General features: G+C 36.0%; 1 protein-coding gene across 1 annotated transcript in view; it reads right to left on the reverse strand.

The window, feature by feature from the left end:
* The window catches only part of LOC109090467 (polypeptide N-acetylgalactosaminyltransferase 9-like), an 84344-nt gene extending 67709 nt beyond the window's left edge, over nucleotides 1-16635 (reverse strand). The window contains exons 1-2 of the mRNA XM_042753630.1: nucleotides 15790-16635; nucleotides 2639-2819 (exon numbers count right to left, since the gene is read on the reverse strand). Coding sequence (XP_042609564.1) covers nucleotides 2639-2819; nucleotides 15790-16030 — 422 coding nt within the window. The 5' untranslated portion in view covers nucleotides 16031-16635. The remainder of the gene's footprint in view (nucleotides 1-2638; nucleotides 2820-15789) is intronic.
* Between the last annotated feature and the right edge of the window lie 950 nt (nucleotides 16636-17585).

Genomic DNA, 17585 nt, shown 5'->3' on the forward strand with positions numbered 1-17585 from the left:
CAGGACCTTCCCCTCATGCAGTGTGAGGGTCAGATTTGTGATGCCTTGAATTGTGCAAGTCACACAGAGATATCTTAGCTAAACACATGTTTGTGTACAGAAGCGTGAATGATTGTGTTTATCAGGGATGCAAGCAGGAAGCGTTATTGCCAAGACAAAAGCACACAATGAATCGTGATTTACACAGCTTGAATCTCAACAACTTCAAGAAGCTCCCGAACAGCAATTCGGAAGGCAACCTCCATCATCTACAACGGCTTAAAACGAGACACAGACCCATCAGTGTGGGGAAAAAAAGGCAAAATGTGAAATTTCACATGTTAGCTTTAGTTTTTACAGTTCACCAGCATTAACCACAACAAACCAAGCTAAGTAAAAAAAAAAAAAGCTGGATACAGTTATCTCGTCTCAATCACTGGATCTGTGCTTTGGGTCATGTTCTAAATATATAACGTCTTATGAATGACCATTAATATTCCAGTGCTCTTTCTAAGGTCGTTTTTCCCCCATATAAAATATCCCTGGACTGTTGCTGCATTATTAACATTCCTACCATTAACACTATCCTAGTGGGCAGGGATACTATTTCACACAGTAATATTTCCTTTGTCTAACACAATGCTTTATCACTGCTAGCTATTGACTCTATTAATGTGATTCTCCCCTGAAGGGCGTTGCAATGCTAAAATGTGGGAAGTGATTCAGCCACTGGGCTATTTTTAAACCCCTTTTCTTTGTATAACACAGTCGCATTTTGTTGCGTACCACCCCACTTTGCTATATATCAACAAAACCACATGAAGTCGCATTTTGTTGCGTACCACCCCAATTTTTCCTTTTCCTCCAGAACACCAGAACATATCACAAAATGGAGTGAATGTTCTCAAATATCTTGTGAACATCTCTGTAAATAATTAAAGAGATTGTTCACCCAAAAATGACAATTCTGCCATGATTTACTTACCCTTATTTTGTTCAAAATGTTTACATGAATAACATAATTTAAAAAAAAAAATTTCAGTGGGGTCCAAAGATTTTCTGAAGAACATTTTAACATAAAAAAGTCTTTTCAATGGGGTCCATTGTCTAATAAATGTTACTTGAAATAAAAATGGTATATAATATAATATAATATAATATAATATAATATAATATAATAATATAATATAATATAATATAATATAATATAATATAATATAATACAAAGATAAGACTGGCAAAAACCAAACCAAACACACAAAACATAAAATAAAAACATAAAACAAAACTTAATTATTATATTTTTTTTTTTTAATTTAATATATGAGTTTGTGACAGACTAAAACAAATGCCTTTGCACACTGCGGCTGAACCAGTGGCGTGGCTATGGTTGGGCCTGGTTGGCATGGGCCCACCCTGTGGCCCACCCATTGAGAAGTTGGTAATTTTCCAAATGGATGTAATTTATTAAGCGATAATAATAATAAACATCTTATTTCACTATAACTTTATATATTTTGTTTAAAAATATTAAACGTGTTTTCATATTTCAGTTTCTTAATTTCCCCTCTTGCTAAAGGTGCTTACCATACGCTTGTCAAAATGACGATTGGTCTTTCTGTTAGTCCCACCCACAATTTTATTTTTGCAGTGTAAAGACATAATAGTAAAATACGTGCCTTTGGGGAGTTGATTTTGAAAATAGCAAAACAAATATCAATTAGATCAATTCTTTAAAAAGTATATAGTGAATATCCCAATTGAAATTAAGTCTTAGTACTGAATCCGAACTGCCTAACTTACAAATGAAGCCAGACCACCTTGCGGGTGATGGATTTATAGATCATAAACTTCTGAGCCAAGCGTGTTTTAGGCATCAAATTAGCATAGGTACAGTGTTGTAATGTATTAGTAAATGTTGAAATTAAAATTAATGTTTATCAATGCTTTAGAAGTACTGTATATTAACCCTTTGTGCTGTATTTTCTGTTGGTAATCTGACATGCAGTTTTCCTACACTTTGCCCACCCAGTTTTATGTAGGCCCACCCACTTAAACACCCCTGGGCATCAACCCTGGGCTCAGCATCTACCCTAATTGGCACAATTTCGAGACTCCTCACCCTCAATTATATCACGGCTTAAATCCACACGCCACAATTTCGAGACTCCTGAGCTGTTTGAGAGGCGGCTGTGTGCACTTTGGCTGAGAGCGCAGCTGAAGACCATCCGTCAGAGAGTGCGCAAGTATTTTATGGGTTATATTTGCATGTTATGTTTTAATTGGTATGACTTAAAATGATGTGCAAGTGACAATTCTGTCAACTGGACTCAATCTGGATATTATGGATTTGAGGCCATTTGTGCATTTTGAGAGATTGGGAGAAGACGCGGTATCGCTCAATCCCTATCACTCACACTGTTTGAGAAATTCCATCTCACAGAAAGTTTTAAAATGATTGTTCTGCTCAGATAATCAACCAATCTGCTCAGATTTGGATTCAACCTACATGCTATAGTGCATAATTGTTTGTACAAGTGAACATGCCAATAACACAGCTCTAAATGGTTTAAAGTCATTGTAGCATACTCACTTTTTCGGCCTTGTCCATCATAGCCAAGGGCATGTTCCGTGTTTAAAGTCATTGTAGCATACTCACTTTTTCGGCCTGTAGTCCGGAATGTTCCTGTCTAAGGAGATGCGGTCGCTCAGTTGGGCATTGTAGCCATAATCCTCATACCTCCCTTCGCTCTCTCGGCTGTCCTCCCCCAGCGTGGCAGCTGCACCGCCCTGTCCTAGACCTCCAGGACCCTCCACCAGACCCATGGGCTTGGCTAGACCTGTGAAGCAATGTTCGGGAAAAGATGTTTGACTTTGGTTAACATGACAAATGTCAGGATATCCCATAAGTACGGTAAAGCGAAACTGGGTTCATTACTGCGGGAGTGCGATAATTGGATGTTGGACACCAAGACATCACATTCACCTTTTGTCACCTCTTTCATACAGACCTCCCGGGGGGAAAGTTGGAAAACAAATGAACTGTGTTTAAAGGGTTGTCAGTACCGAGTAAGACCACCTAAAATGTCTAATCTATTCTCTGGCTCTATGCTAATAGGAATGGGATTGATGCAAGGGTTGTTTACAGAACAAGGCACATCAAATGCATTGTAGTTTGACACCCAAAGAATATTATAAAAAAAGAATAAATCCATTATATCATTATACCATTATATTGATTGCCAGACGGTTGTTCTTAATTAGAATCATTACTCTTTCTGTTGAATATTTGTGAACTGCTGAAGTTTTTGGTTGGATTAAATTACATGTTATTTGAAAGCCAGGATTTAAATCTTTGCCGTTCTCTTTAAAAGGGATAAAACAAGTGTAACAGACCTATTAAAGATGCCTTTTGATTTTGACATTTAAAAGAGCAAAATGATGTTTCACTGAATTATTAACAGCTACATAAAAATCACATTTCAGAAATAAGTGTAAGATCCAAGGGTGTTCATTTTAAAGCCTTGAATAACAAAAGCGTTTATCCCATGCTTCTAAAATGGTTATGTAGAAATATATTTTTCTATGAACTATGCAACTGCACTTCAGAATATTAACCTGCATTAAAAAATAAATTATTTAATCATAGTTCAATATGTCCCATGTTTGAAGCTGCTGTACAAAACAAAACAAAAAAAAGTATGTAAATGACTTTACATTCTATATTAATGTTGCTACGTAGCTTGGCAACCAGCCTACTGCTATCTACTGTTAAAGTGCCACTATTATGGATTTTTGAAAATTGCCTTTCATGCAGTGTGTAACACAGCTCTAAATGAATGAAAACATCCTGCAAAGTTTTCAATCTGAAAGTGCACCATGTATAAAGTTATTGTATTTTAAAAGAAAGAGTGACTCTGAATCATAGAAACGAGTCATTTTTAAAATGAATCCCAAGCTATTTCATGTTGACGTCAACATGAAACATTAGCATATTGCCGGCCCACTTGTTGGTATTTTCGAGTTGGTCTGAATGAAAAATAGTGGTTTCCCCGATAACGCTGTACACAAAGCAGCACTGCTCCCACAAACGCTGCTTTATCAGGCATTGCAGGTATGATGAAAAGAAAATGAGACCAATCAGACCAATCACCACAGTTTAGCATCACGCAAAGGAGGGGTTTGGAAAAATAAATCATTGAGCCTATTCGTTTGGGAGTCGTTGAGCAAGTAAGGTAAAAATAAATGCATATTATAAGACAATGAAAGTGTTTTTTGACCTTGCATCTCAACCTGTTGTTGGGGACTCCCAAAACCAAAATATTAACCTTTCATTACCCATAATAAGGGCACTTTAACTACTTGGCAGATTTTTTTTTTTTTTACCAATCATTATCATTATTAGACATTCATATTTTTCTTTAAACATCTGTCTTATTATTTTGCTTTTGTTGTTTTATTGTAAAAGTCATAGGCAATACATGTATTCTCAGAAAATATATACATAATACATTAATACAATTTAAAAACTACCTAAAATAATGCATAAAATAAAAAAGAAGTATGAATTACTCTTAGTAGTAGAAGGGGGAAAAGAAAGTTTTAGATTAAACAGAGTTAAAACAATTAAAAAAATTATTGTCATTATTATCATTAAGAAAATTATATGACAAATAAAACTGGCAACTAACTGAAACAAGTTCAAGTTGAAGAACTAAAATTAATACAAACTAAAATTAAAATAATCTGAATAGAAATAAAAGGAAAAAAATCAATATATATATATATTTTAATTATTATAGCTTACTGCTTTATTTTACCATGCTCATAACTCTGAATGTCCATTTTCTTAACAACACACAGTTGACACCCATTCTACCAGACAAAGAGCTTCTTTGATCATAAGCTTATCCTTTCACAAACATCATTAAAATTGATATGAATTCATTACAGAATTGTTTTTGAAAAGGTCTGCTCGGATGGTTTGGCTCTGGGAGGTAACTGTGCTTGGCAACCGAACATAGAAATTGTGTCTTGGAATCCAAACAAGTCGGTTCCACAAACACCAGTTGGTGCAGCATTAAACCCTAATTCCACCCTCAACCCTTTAAACCAGGCTTGCACCACAAATGGTTCCGTCCCAGTTGATCTACATAAAGCATCCCAGGGCTACACCTCTCTTCCTGGCAGTCGTGACCTCCCAGAGTGATGACTTGTCTTGGAGGCTGAGTTCTTGAATCCTGAGGTTTTCTTGAAAGCTGGAGCTGAAATGGTAATGCCTCTCTGTAAACGTCTGAGGTATTCACTGTCATTGTTATTGCCATTGTCTCGAAGGCTACCTCTGTTGGCTGTTTTGAAAGAATTCTATTACATAGTGGCCTGGCATTTTGACACTAATCCCTAAGAGCCAGCTGTCTATGGCAGACAGAAACTGCATATCACACTGACTTAATCCAACATTCTGCTAATACAACACAAAATGTTGGGAAGAAACATAATATTTTCATGAATATAACATTCAGTTCGAAAAGTTTTCAAAAAACATTTTTGCAGACAATCTCTCTGATGTATAAAACAAAACAAAACAACAAAAACAAAAACAAAACATTATAAGCTGGTTTAGAAGGCTTTGGCCACTAGTCAAGTGCTGGCCAACCAACTAAACCAGCTGAAAACAAACTTGGACAGGTTTTCTAGACCAAGAGTGTTCAATCATGCTCCTGATGGGCTAATGTCCTGCAGAGTTTAGCTCCAACCAGCTTGAATACACTTGCCTGGAAGTTTGTGGTTGCTGTGTCTCATTTCAAAGGCTGCGTCCTCTGGAGGTCACACTTGTTGGCTGCATAATTCATTGAGGCAGCTTTATTTCAGAAAATTCAAATTACACTCCAAAGTAAGAATAAAATTATATTATGTATGCCTCAAAAGAAAAAAAAAACAGTATATTTTATAATGATTACTTTTCTGAAATGAGACATCCTCTATGACATACACAGATGACAAATGTGATGTCCAGAGGGTGCCGCATTCAAAATGAGACCACAACTACAAACATCCAAGTGTATTCGAGCTGGTTGGAGCTAAACTTTGTTCAGGTGTGTTTAATTCAGGTAGGAGCTAAAGCTGCATTCACGCCATGTTGTAATTACCATAATTTTGAGATAACAACACATGACAATCTAGTAAGAGCTGTCCAAGTCCTCAGACTTGGAATTATGTGTTTCTATGGCACCATTAACACCTAAGTAGCACCTAAATGAATCTGCGCTGGTCAAATAGTACAGCAGTCACGTGGTCTAAGTCATCTCTCTCAGAACATTCACAGCTTACAAGTTGTAATTACAAAGTCTATGGGCAAGTGAACACTTTGGCATTGATAGGGTTGCCATAGAAATTCATAATTAAGAATCTGAGGACTTCGACAGCTCTGAGTAGAATATCACTTGTTGTCATCTTGAAATTAAGGTAATTACGACATGGCGTGAATGCAGTTTAAACTCTGCAGCACAGTGGCACATTAGGGACAGGTTTGATCTAGACCATCTGAACACCACTTTATCCAGGCTGGGAGATTATATAAACCATTTTAAACTAAGTAAGAGACAAAAAAACAACATCTTAAGCAGGGATGGCCTCTACAATCTTATTTGTAAAATAAAGGTTCTTTATTGGCATTAATGGTTCCATGGACAACCTTTAACATCTATGGAACCATTCCATGCACAAAACATTCTTTAGTTAGTAGAAAAAGGTTCTTTCGATTATTTAAATGTTCTTAAAAATAAGGAAATAAAAAATGTTTCTTTTAAGATCTTCCAAAAAATGGTTCTTGTATGGCATCACTATGAAAACCCCTTTTTGGAAACTTTATTTTTTTAAGACTTTGAAGATTTTTTATTACACAAAAAGCACTTCATAGAGGAAATGGGTTTTTATGTTATTTGCTATTTTTATAACATTCTTCACACTAGGAAATGTTTTTCTTTTTAGCACTGTTCACTGAAAGGTTCTTTGGGGAACCATAAATGGTTCTTCTATGGCTTGCTACAAATCCCCCTTTTGCAAACTTTGTTTTTAGAGTGTATGAGTGTAGATTTAGGGTTTTTCAAACTCCAAAATAACTAGCTGACTGACTTCCTCAGATAATTTTAGTGGCTGCTAATAAATTTGGAAATGGAGATTGTGTTGTTCCTGCTGTTCAGCTCAGAGATGCTCCTTAATCTCTGTCTACGTAAATGTGCATGTGCATGCATGTGTACTCAGATAATAATATGCTCTGAAGGCTGTAAAGAGACAGCAGTGATTTCATTGAGCTGAAGAAATTAAGTTACAAAGACCGAAGGAAACTTTTAGCAATTATTCAGTTTTCTTCCATCTTAAAAAAGAAATCTACAGCTCTCTTGCCATTATTTCAACCTCCAAATGAAAAGAGCTTGATAGAGACTGGTGATTTGGAAGCTTCTAGTTTAAAAATCTTTGGTAACAGTGTCCTCTTGGGTTTACAGATTAGTAAAACACCTCTTAAAAATATAAAAATGTCTCATTGCATCAAAAATGTCTGTTAGCTGATAGCTGCATGCTATTCCTAAAAGTAATAAAAAATAAAATATTATTATACATTACATACATATATAGATATGTATAATGTATATATACATATTGTGATAAATCGGCACATTGATTTATCATCCCACCCCTAAGCCAGAACCAGAGCCCAGCCAGCAATCACCCCACTGCACAGAGCAATTGCCTGAGCCCACTGCAGGCAGAGAGCCAGAGCCCGCTGTGACAGAAGAGCCAGCGTAAGAGGACGCGAATGAGCCTGCCATACCGCTGGTTCTGTCCAGCCCTAAATCTCCTGAGTCTCCTATGTCTCCTGAGTTTCTGCTTGTTCCACCAAGCTCATGTTCTACTGTATTCCCTCCCTCCAAACCTTAATTTCATTCAGGAAGTTTCCCATCAGTAAAGTTTTCTCTCAGAACAACCACACGAAATGACCGTTGCCAAATGAAACCAGTTTTAACAGGTTTGGCACAGACAACCCAGCATTGGGTTACACTGACCCTGAGTAACAGAAAAACTACCCAGAACCTGGGTAAAAATATTAAAAATAATCCAATAAAATGATCCAACAAGCTGAACCCAGCATTTGGATTATTAAAAAAAAAAAAAAAAAAATATATATATTGTTATAATGTTATATGTTATAATAACTACTCGCTGCACTGTAACATATAATATAAATATAATGTAAAAAACGTATGCTAATTAATTTCTGGACACGTCTGAACAAAATGCAATAAACACACCTATTTTTTGTGAATGCACAACTATGTCCTATAAACAACATCAACAACCGATACAGGTCATGACCCTTTCAGCCACTGGCTCGAGCAGTGTGGTTTAATCCACTCTTTGTTTGTGGAGGTCTTTTAACCATCCATTCGTGATCTATTCGTGATACTACGAGTCATGTTTATCTCCTACTTTCTCGTAAAGTGCTCTGACAACATTCAGGCCCACTGCACTTCACTCTGAATTGCTTTAAATTATGTAACAAGATTTTAAAAAAAAAAACACCTCTATGACCCTCTATGGATTTCAGGATAAGAGATACTCCTTTTTGAGGTGATTTAGGGGCTGAATGAATATTTAAATGCATGTCAAAACTGATGCTAGTGGAGCAGAAATATTCATGAGGGAAATGTGGTTAAGGGGACTGAATGGCAGGAATGGACAGTCCCCTTAGAGTCCACTGTTAATGCATTAGACACCAAAAGGTGCTGGGCCATAAAGCATCGATGGTATATAAGACAAGATAATCAAAATATCTGAGTTGGAACATGTGAGCCATTTAAATCAGGTCATATAAATTATGAAAAATATTTTACAAAAATATTTCAATATAGTATCAATTATGTTATACATTGGGAGCAATTATTGATATAGTCATTTATTCCATTGAATTTCACTCTGACTCTTAATTACTAGAGCCAGAGTAATTGCATTATCTATAGTACTAGCACACTGTAACAAAACAACATTGTACTTTTTATAGATGTACTGTATGGCAAATGGGGCACCTACTGTGCACAGCCTCAACCCTACAGGGGGTTCCCACATGGTGTGATAAGCCAAATATATACTGCCTAAATTTACCTTTGAAAACTACATACTACTTAGAAGATTCATCTAAGTGTCAAGTGTATTTGCTGTGAGGCATACAGATGTAATGCAATTATTTTATTATTTTTTTGCTATTTATATATATATATATATATATATATATATATATATATATATATATATAGGAATGATATTGGACCCAAATGATTTGAATGTTTGGATTACAAAAAAAAAAAAAAAAAAAAGATGGAACATTATGGCACATTTTCATTTGTGAAAGACATACAGGATTGAAAAGACGTGGGTGAGTAGATGACTATTTCAAAAATCTCTTAAGTCAGTTATGTAATTTAGCAGACAACGTGTTCTTTATAATATTACATATTTGTTAATCAAAAGTTTGAAAACCATTCAAACATTTTATTAAAAAATAAATGCTTTAACTCTGCAAGGAAATTGATCAAAAGTGGCATTAATAACTTTTGCATTGTCACATTAATATTTACATACAGTTGAGGTCAAAAGTTTACATACAATGTTAATTATTTTACCAAAATACGAATGATCATACAAAATGCATGTTATTTTTTATTTAGTATGGACCTCAATAAGATATTTCACATAAAAGACGTTTACATATTGTCCACAAGAGAAAATAATAGCTGAATTTCAGCATTTTTGTGTATTTGAACCCTTTCCAACAATGACTGTATGATTTTGAGATCCATTTTTTCACACTGAGGACTCATACGCAACTATTTCAAAAGGTTCAAATGCTCACTGATACTTCCGTAATCAACCGTATGGAAATTTTTGAACGGGGTCATTTTCATAAATTCAACTTATTTTCTCTTGTAGAACACACGCAAAAATCCCAAATGTGAAATATCTTACTCAGGTCAGTAATAAATAAAAAATAACATGCATTTTGTATGATCTCTCATATTTTAGTAAAATAATTCACATTTTGCAGATTCTGCAAGGTATATGTAAACATTTGACCTCAACTGTAAATAAATAATAATTCTATTTCAAATAGATGCTGTTCATTTTAACTTTTTGTACATCAAAGAATTCTGAAGAAAAAAAAAAACATTTCCACAAAATCATTAAGCAGTACAACTGTTGTCAACATTAATAATAATAAGAAATGTTTCTTGGGTGCCAAATCAGCATATTAGAATGATTTTTTTAATAATTTTTTTTATTTTTTCAAACAAGTCAGAATGAAAGCAAATTAACATCTAGCATATTAGAATGATTTCTGAAGGATAATGTAACACTGAAGTCTGGGGAAATGGCTGCTGAAAATTCAGCTTTGCCATCAAAGAAAAATGTATTATTTTATTAATTGTGTTAAAGTAGTTTTTTAATGTTAATAATATTTCACAATATTACCATTTTAGCTATATTTTTTATCAAATAAATGCAGCCTTGGTGAGCAGAAGATACTTCTTTTAAAAACATTATATATATATATATATATATATATATATATATACATATATATATATCTATATATAAATATACAGTTCCTTCTCAAAAAATTAGCATATTGTGAAAAAGTTCATTATTTTCCATAATGTAATGATAAAAATTAAAACTTTCATATATTTTAGATTCATTGCGCACCAACTGAAATATTTCAGGTCTTTTATTGTTTTAATACTGATGATTTTGGCATACAGCTCATGAAAACCCCAAATTCCTATCTCAAAAAATTTGCATATCATGAAAAGGTTCTCTAAACGAGCTATTAACCTAATCATCTGAATCAACTAATTAACTCTAAACACCTGCAAAAGATTCCTGAGGCTTTTAAAAACTCCCAGCCTGGTTCATTACTCAAAATTGCAATCATGGGTAAGACTGCCGACCTGACTGCTGTCCAGAAGGCCATCATTGAAACCCTCAAGCGAGAGGGTAAGACACAGAAAGAAATTTCTGAACGAATAGGCTCACTTCATGCTTCCATCTGCTGAAAAGCTTTAGGGAAGTCTGTGGGAAGTAAAAAGTGTGTGGCAAAAAACTCTGCACAACGAGAAGAGGTGACCGGGACCCTGAGGAAGATTGTGGAGAAGGACCGATTCCAGACCTTGGGGGACCTGCGGAAGCATCGGACTGAGTCTGGAGTAGAAACATCCAGAGCCACCGTGCACAGGCGTGTGCTTTTGAACCAGAAACCAGCGGCAGAAGCGCCTGACCTGGGCTACAGAGAAGCAGCACTGGACTGTTGCCCAGTGGTCCAAACTACTTTTTTCGGATGAAAGCAAATTTTGCATGTCATTCGGAAATCAAGGTGCCAGAGTCTGGAGGAAGACTGGAGAGAAGGAAATGCCAAAATGCCTGAAGTCCAGTGTCAAGTACCCACAGTCAGTGATGGTCTGGGGTGCCATGTCAGCTGCTGGTGTTGGTCCACTGTGTTTTATCAAGGGCAGGGTCAATGCAGCTAGCTATCAGGAGATTTTGGAGCACTTCATGCATCCATCTGCTGAAAAGCTTTATGGAAATGAAGATTTCGTTTTTCAGCACGACCTGGCACCTGCTCACAGTGCCAAAACCACTGGTAAATGGTTTACTGGCCTGCCAACTCTCCTGACCTGAACCCCATAGAGAATCTGTGGGATATTGTGAAGAGAAAGTTGAGAGACGCAAGACCCAACACTCTGGATGAGCTTAAGGCCGCTATCGAAGCATCCTGGGCCTCCATAACACCTCAGCAGTGCCACAGGCTGATTGCCTCCATGCCACGCCGCATTGAAGCAGTCATTTCTGCAAAAGGATTCCCGACCAAGTATTGAGTGCATAACTGAACATAATTATTTGAAGGTTGACTTTTTTTGTATTAAAAAACACTTTTCTTTTATTGGTCGGATGAAATATGCTAATTTTTTGAGATAGGAATTTGGGGTTTTCATGAGCTGTATGCCAAAATCATCAGTATTAAAGCAATAAAAGACCTGAAATATTTCAGTTGGTGTGCAATGAATCTAAAATATATGAAAGTTTAATTTTTATCATTACATTATGGAAAATAATGAACTTTTTCAAAATATGCTAATTTTTTGAGAAGGACCTGTATATATAAGCCCAAACTGTTTGGTAATGCAGTCTTCTCAGTATTATATATCACTTCCTAGGTAGAAATCCGTTCAGTCTACCGCATCTTTGTTTGCGGAGATAAAGCGAACTACAGCTGCAGAAATTAAGCACACTTTAGCAGTAATGCTCATGGTAGATCTGCTGCCTAATCAGGGGGCTAATTGCACATTCTCATAGCTCTGCATTTTTAATAGCAGTCAAATAAAGGTTTTTTTCACAAAAATCCAGCATTTCTAAACAACTGTGTCAGAAATGACCCACTACCTATCCCTGAGCTGCTCTTTGCACTTTAGTTTTCTCTGTTAAATGCACTTGTTAATTTTGTCCAAATGGTAAATGGCATTTGACTTCCTGCACTGATTACCTTAATCTATGCAGTCATAGTTTATTGTACTGTGTAGCTTTGTACAATGTAAATTAATTTCACTCCTGCGACTCAAGGTAACTGATTTCCATGCATTATTTAAGTAAGTGCACAACTATTTAGGTTTTATAGTGACATATCCACTTCGCTCTGACATGTTAGCTTCACAGCTATTCCACAAGGTCAGATTTAGTTGGGTGAAGCAATCCTACAGAAGAATCAACAAGCACTTTACAGTAAACAATGAAGAACTTCACAATACAACTTTATAGTTCAAACAAAAATGAAAATTTGCTGAAAATATACTCACCCTCGGGCCATCCAAGATGTTGATGAGTTTGATTCTTCATTGAAACAGATTAGGCAAAATTTAGCATTACATCATTTGTGCTCAGCAGTGGATCCTCCTCAGTTAATGGGTGCCATCAGAATGAGAGTTCAAACAGCTGCTAAAAACATCATAATAAATCCAGAAGTAATCCACACGACTCCAGTCTATCATCTTAAGTGAAAAGCTGTGTGTTTATAATGAACAAATTCATCAAGACATTATTAACTTCAAATTGTTGCTTCTGGCTAAAATAGGAGTCCTCTAGCTTTTTCCAGTGAAGAAGTTGAGAGAAATCAGGAGAGAAATATGCACAGACAAGAGTTGTGTGTATTATTGTGGCTTATTTTTATCAGCTGTTTGAATGCTCATTCTGATGGCACCCGTTTATTAAAGAGGATCCACTGATGAGGAACTTATGTAATGCTAAATTTCTTCAAATCGGTTCCAATGAAGAAACAAACTCATCTACATCTTGGATGGCCTGAGAGTGAGTACTATAAATTCATCACATATACAAACTGGCCTTGAACTTAAAAAATCCACAGTAAATGAGAGACTATATAACAATCTTTATGCTACTGAGAGAAAAACAATTAAATAAATAATTGACAAAAAAAAATTGCTTTTATACCACATTATGCCTATTCAAACTAAGGTGGAATGTACTTGTTATTTATAAAAAAAAAGTTAGTTTGTTTGTTTGTTTATTTATTTCTTTTTTCGAATACTGCAGGTGAAAAACAAGTTTTTGTCTAAAAAATGTCTAAATGCAGTCCATTCAGTCAGGTCACTCCTTCTTGCATATAATGAATGCAACATAATGCATGGTTATCACCAGCTGTCTAGGTAATTTAGTCAAGCACACCACTGGTACCCAAGGTGCTTGATCATGCTGTGTACTTTGATGGGGTGGGGAAATGATGATACATCTGTCCATCTCAAACCAGAAACATTATCGGTGACAATGCTTTATATGTTCTCTGGAAAATTACTCATTCAACTAATGGTCATACACACTTTAAAGCATATTTTTGTTAAAATGTTTCAAGGGATGAGTGTGCCATGAACAACCAAACAAATACTGCTTTATTTGTAAAACTAGCTGTGTCCTAGAAATGCAATTGGACCTCGGAATAATCCTCTGGGTCATTGTCAGGACGATAAACAACTGAAAAATAAACAATTATGTCAAATCACCACTGGAAGCAAATACGCCAACAGAAATGTGAAAACCTCAAGGGAAAACCAATTCCAATCTCAATATCACATACAATCGGCGAGTGCCACACACTATCGCACAGGTTTTATGTGCATCAGATAAATATGTGTCGAAATAAAATGTATAACGGCCCCAACATCAGGAAGATTTATGACAGACTGATGAATTCTACAGAGTGGAAAAGCCTCCGGGGGAAATATGTGGTGGCACTTGTGCAGAATGAAAGCCCTCTCAATCAGTAGGGCACATTAGAGGACTTTTTTTGTGAAGCAGTGCCTCTTGGCTTTCTTCCAAATGCAAGAAGGATAATTCAAACTGACAGAGTGAATCCCTTCATACACAAATGGTGCTGGTCTTACAGAATAACAATCAGATCAAACAGATGCACTAAGAAAAGCAAACAGGGAGTGAGAGCTCTTTAACAGACATTTAAAGGAAAGATAGCACATCACATGAACTATGACCTTCACAGGTTCTCCAGGAGAAAATAGTCTCTATAGTCTAGGAACATAATGATTAAGGAAATGGGCGCTGATATTCTAAGAAAAGTACTAAGAGGGAGTACAAGTGTGGCTAAGGCAAAGACGAGTGCATGAGAAGTAAGATTGCAGTAGGACAATTCCTTTTTACGGGCCCAGATAGAAGCTACTAATTATTTTCTGCAATGATTTTGAGGTAAAATCTATGGGATTATATTAAAAAAATGGATTTAAAAATACTAAAATGTACTAAACAAATCTGACAAATATTTGCATCGATGGCCAAAAGCATAATCAAATTGGCCAAAAATATACGACTACACTGGGGAAAGATAATTTGTTTAATGACAGGACGTAAAATTCTGTGGAATCTGTAGATTTTATGTGAGCATCTGAAAATATAGTATTTTCTTCCCAAACAACATTTCTCAAGCATTATAGGAAATTTAAAATCATTGTAATATTTAATTATTTTAATTATGTTTCACTGCTGTTTATTGCATTATATTTTCCTGTTAAAAAATAAGTAAACATCCTATAGATAAATTATACTCCTCTACTTACTAAATTATGTACAAGTTCGTAAGGAGAGGTCAGTTTTTTGTCCCAGATTTAGACAAGAATGTAGAATTGCATGTTAATTTTATATTAATTCAACTGATCTAAAAGAATTAATACACATATTAAAAGACATGACCTACTCTGAGAAATGCGTACTTTGTTTCATAATGTAACAAAACTTTCAGAACAACACCTCTGAAAACCCTCAAGTAAGAGACACAGGACTAAATTTTCTGCTGTAACAATCAGGCACTGCATCCTTGCTATTATACTGTACTTTCTCTATTTTCTCTGATAGCAATTTAAAGTTCATAAATAGCATTATGAAACCATGTAATAGATCATTATATTTAATCTGTTTGATTGATATATATATATTGATAGGTCAAATTAGGATTATGTGCACCTAATCCTGTCTTGCTCTTCTTAACATGTTTATTGCATCATAAACAAGTCTGTAGTAATTGTCATGTGTTAAAGTATTAGGATGACAATCCCAGTAAAATCCAAAGTGTAAATCTAGATTAAATCGAATCTAAATGTCCATTAAAGACTGATCTATAATACATTATATAATGCCTATAAATTACTTATTAATGAAAGTCAAAGATGCTTAAAGCCCACATACCATTTAACTGGTTATAGACCACATCTTCTAGTCGCTCAAGCCTTTTGAGAATGGACTGTCTGTCCATGGAGTTCGTAACTTTGGCATTCCTGCCTCGCAGTCTCTGATCCGACAGCCTCCCGATCTGCACGAACTCTTCGGATCGGTCCTGGATCCTGCAGTAGACGGAGAACAAAATGATCCCGACGAACACCAGAATGTTGACCGTCAGCAGAGTTTTGATCTTGCGTGCCACAGCCATTAAAGCCCGAGAGCGACACTGTCAGACCCCTAATACTGATCCATACGATCCGCTGTGGTGGGAGCTGTCCATTCAGCACCACACACAACAACCCGCGTTAAGCAGTTTCACAATTTTAACAGCTGATCAATGAGCGCAAATGATGATCCAAGTATATATGATAATGATATATAAGTAAAAATACGTAATAGTAGTCGCAATCAAATCCCACCGCCTCGGGCTGTTGTGTTGACCCCCATAACAAACGTTTAGAAATGTGTCAGAGGAGCCTACGGAGATTACGTTTAATCAAGATGTGCATTCAGGAGTCGAAAAGCATGAGATGTGCACGGTTCAGATGGCTCATTTTAAATGTCAGTGCATGTCAAACAACGATCCTCCGTGTGCAGCATCCTTCACGCAACTCCGTTAAAGCAAAGATGCATCGCGCTCGGGCATCGAAGTAAAACGCGATTTCAGTGGTCGGGCTGATGAAATCCACAATCCTTATGCGACGAACGCAGGTGGAAGTAAAAAAGACGCTGTCAAGCGACGCTTTGCATGGCAGCGTTCTTCTCTCGCGCTCCCCGCATGCTCGCTCCCTCCCTCACTCACCTCCCGCTTTTCACGCACTGCTCAGCTCTCTGGTGACGTCTGCAAACTCATAAATATTCAAAAGACTGTGTGAGGGGATGAAAGGCTGGAATATGATAGATGATGAGGATAGCTGCTGGATTACATTCTAATGTTTTCGCGGAGATTGGCCAATTGAATTACAACTCGGAGAGTTTGTAGAAGAATAATGTTTTGCTATTACCCTCAAGTGTAAATACATGAGCTATTATTTTGAGTTGAAATTACTTATCATTATTATTTTAAATTACCGCTTTGGATAAAAAAAGACCTTTAAACCTTTAAATCATTATTCTTCATGCCAGTCTTCCTCCTCCATTTTGCCAGCTCGTTGTTCTTTTAGCCGATGTTTTCGTTTTCTTGCTTTAACTACACTCCTCTCAAAAGTTTTGTTTACCATGAAGGAATGCTGAAGGCCTCTGAGAAGCATTTTCAAATGTTTCTGTTACCACAAAAGCAGAATGCATTAAAGTGGTCATGTGACGTTGCTAAAACATAACATTATTTTGTGTATTTGGTGTAATGAAATGTGTTTATGCGGTTTAAGGTTCAAAAACCACACAATTTTCCACCTACTTTACATAATTGTTTCTCCTCTATGCCAAGCCTTTCTGAAACGTGTGGATTTTTACAAAGCTCATTGTTCTGAAAAGCGAGGTGTACGCTGATTGGCCAGCTATCCAGTGAATTCTAATTGGCCGAATGCTTCAAGTGTGTGACGGAAATGTTATGGTGCTTACCATACTGTGATGCCGTGTCGGGACGGTTGCATATTGCCCTGCATAAACATAAAACCATGTCTGCATTTGTGATCATAGAAATGACAAACAACAAGCGCTACTCTACACTGCTCAAAACTAGTGTTTGAATCATCAGTGGAAAATCCTTTAAATATGAAAACGTACTTACAGTGAGTCAGCATTATTTTTCAGAACACCGGCAT

This window comes from Cyprinus carpio, chromosome A5 (assembly GCF_018340385.1).
Source record: "Cyprinus carpio isolate SPL01 chromosome A5, ASM1834038v1, whole genome shotgun sequence".
Lineage (NCBI taxonomy): Eukaryota > Metazoa > Chordata > Actinopteri > Cypriniformes > Cyprinidae > Cyprinus > Cyprinus carpio.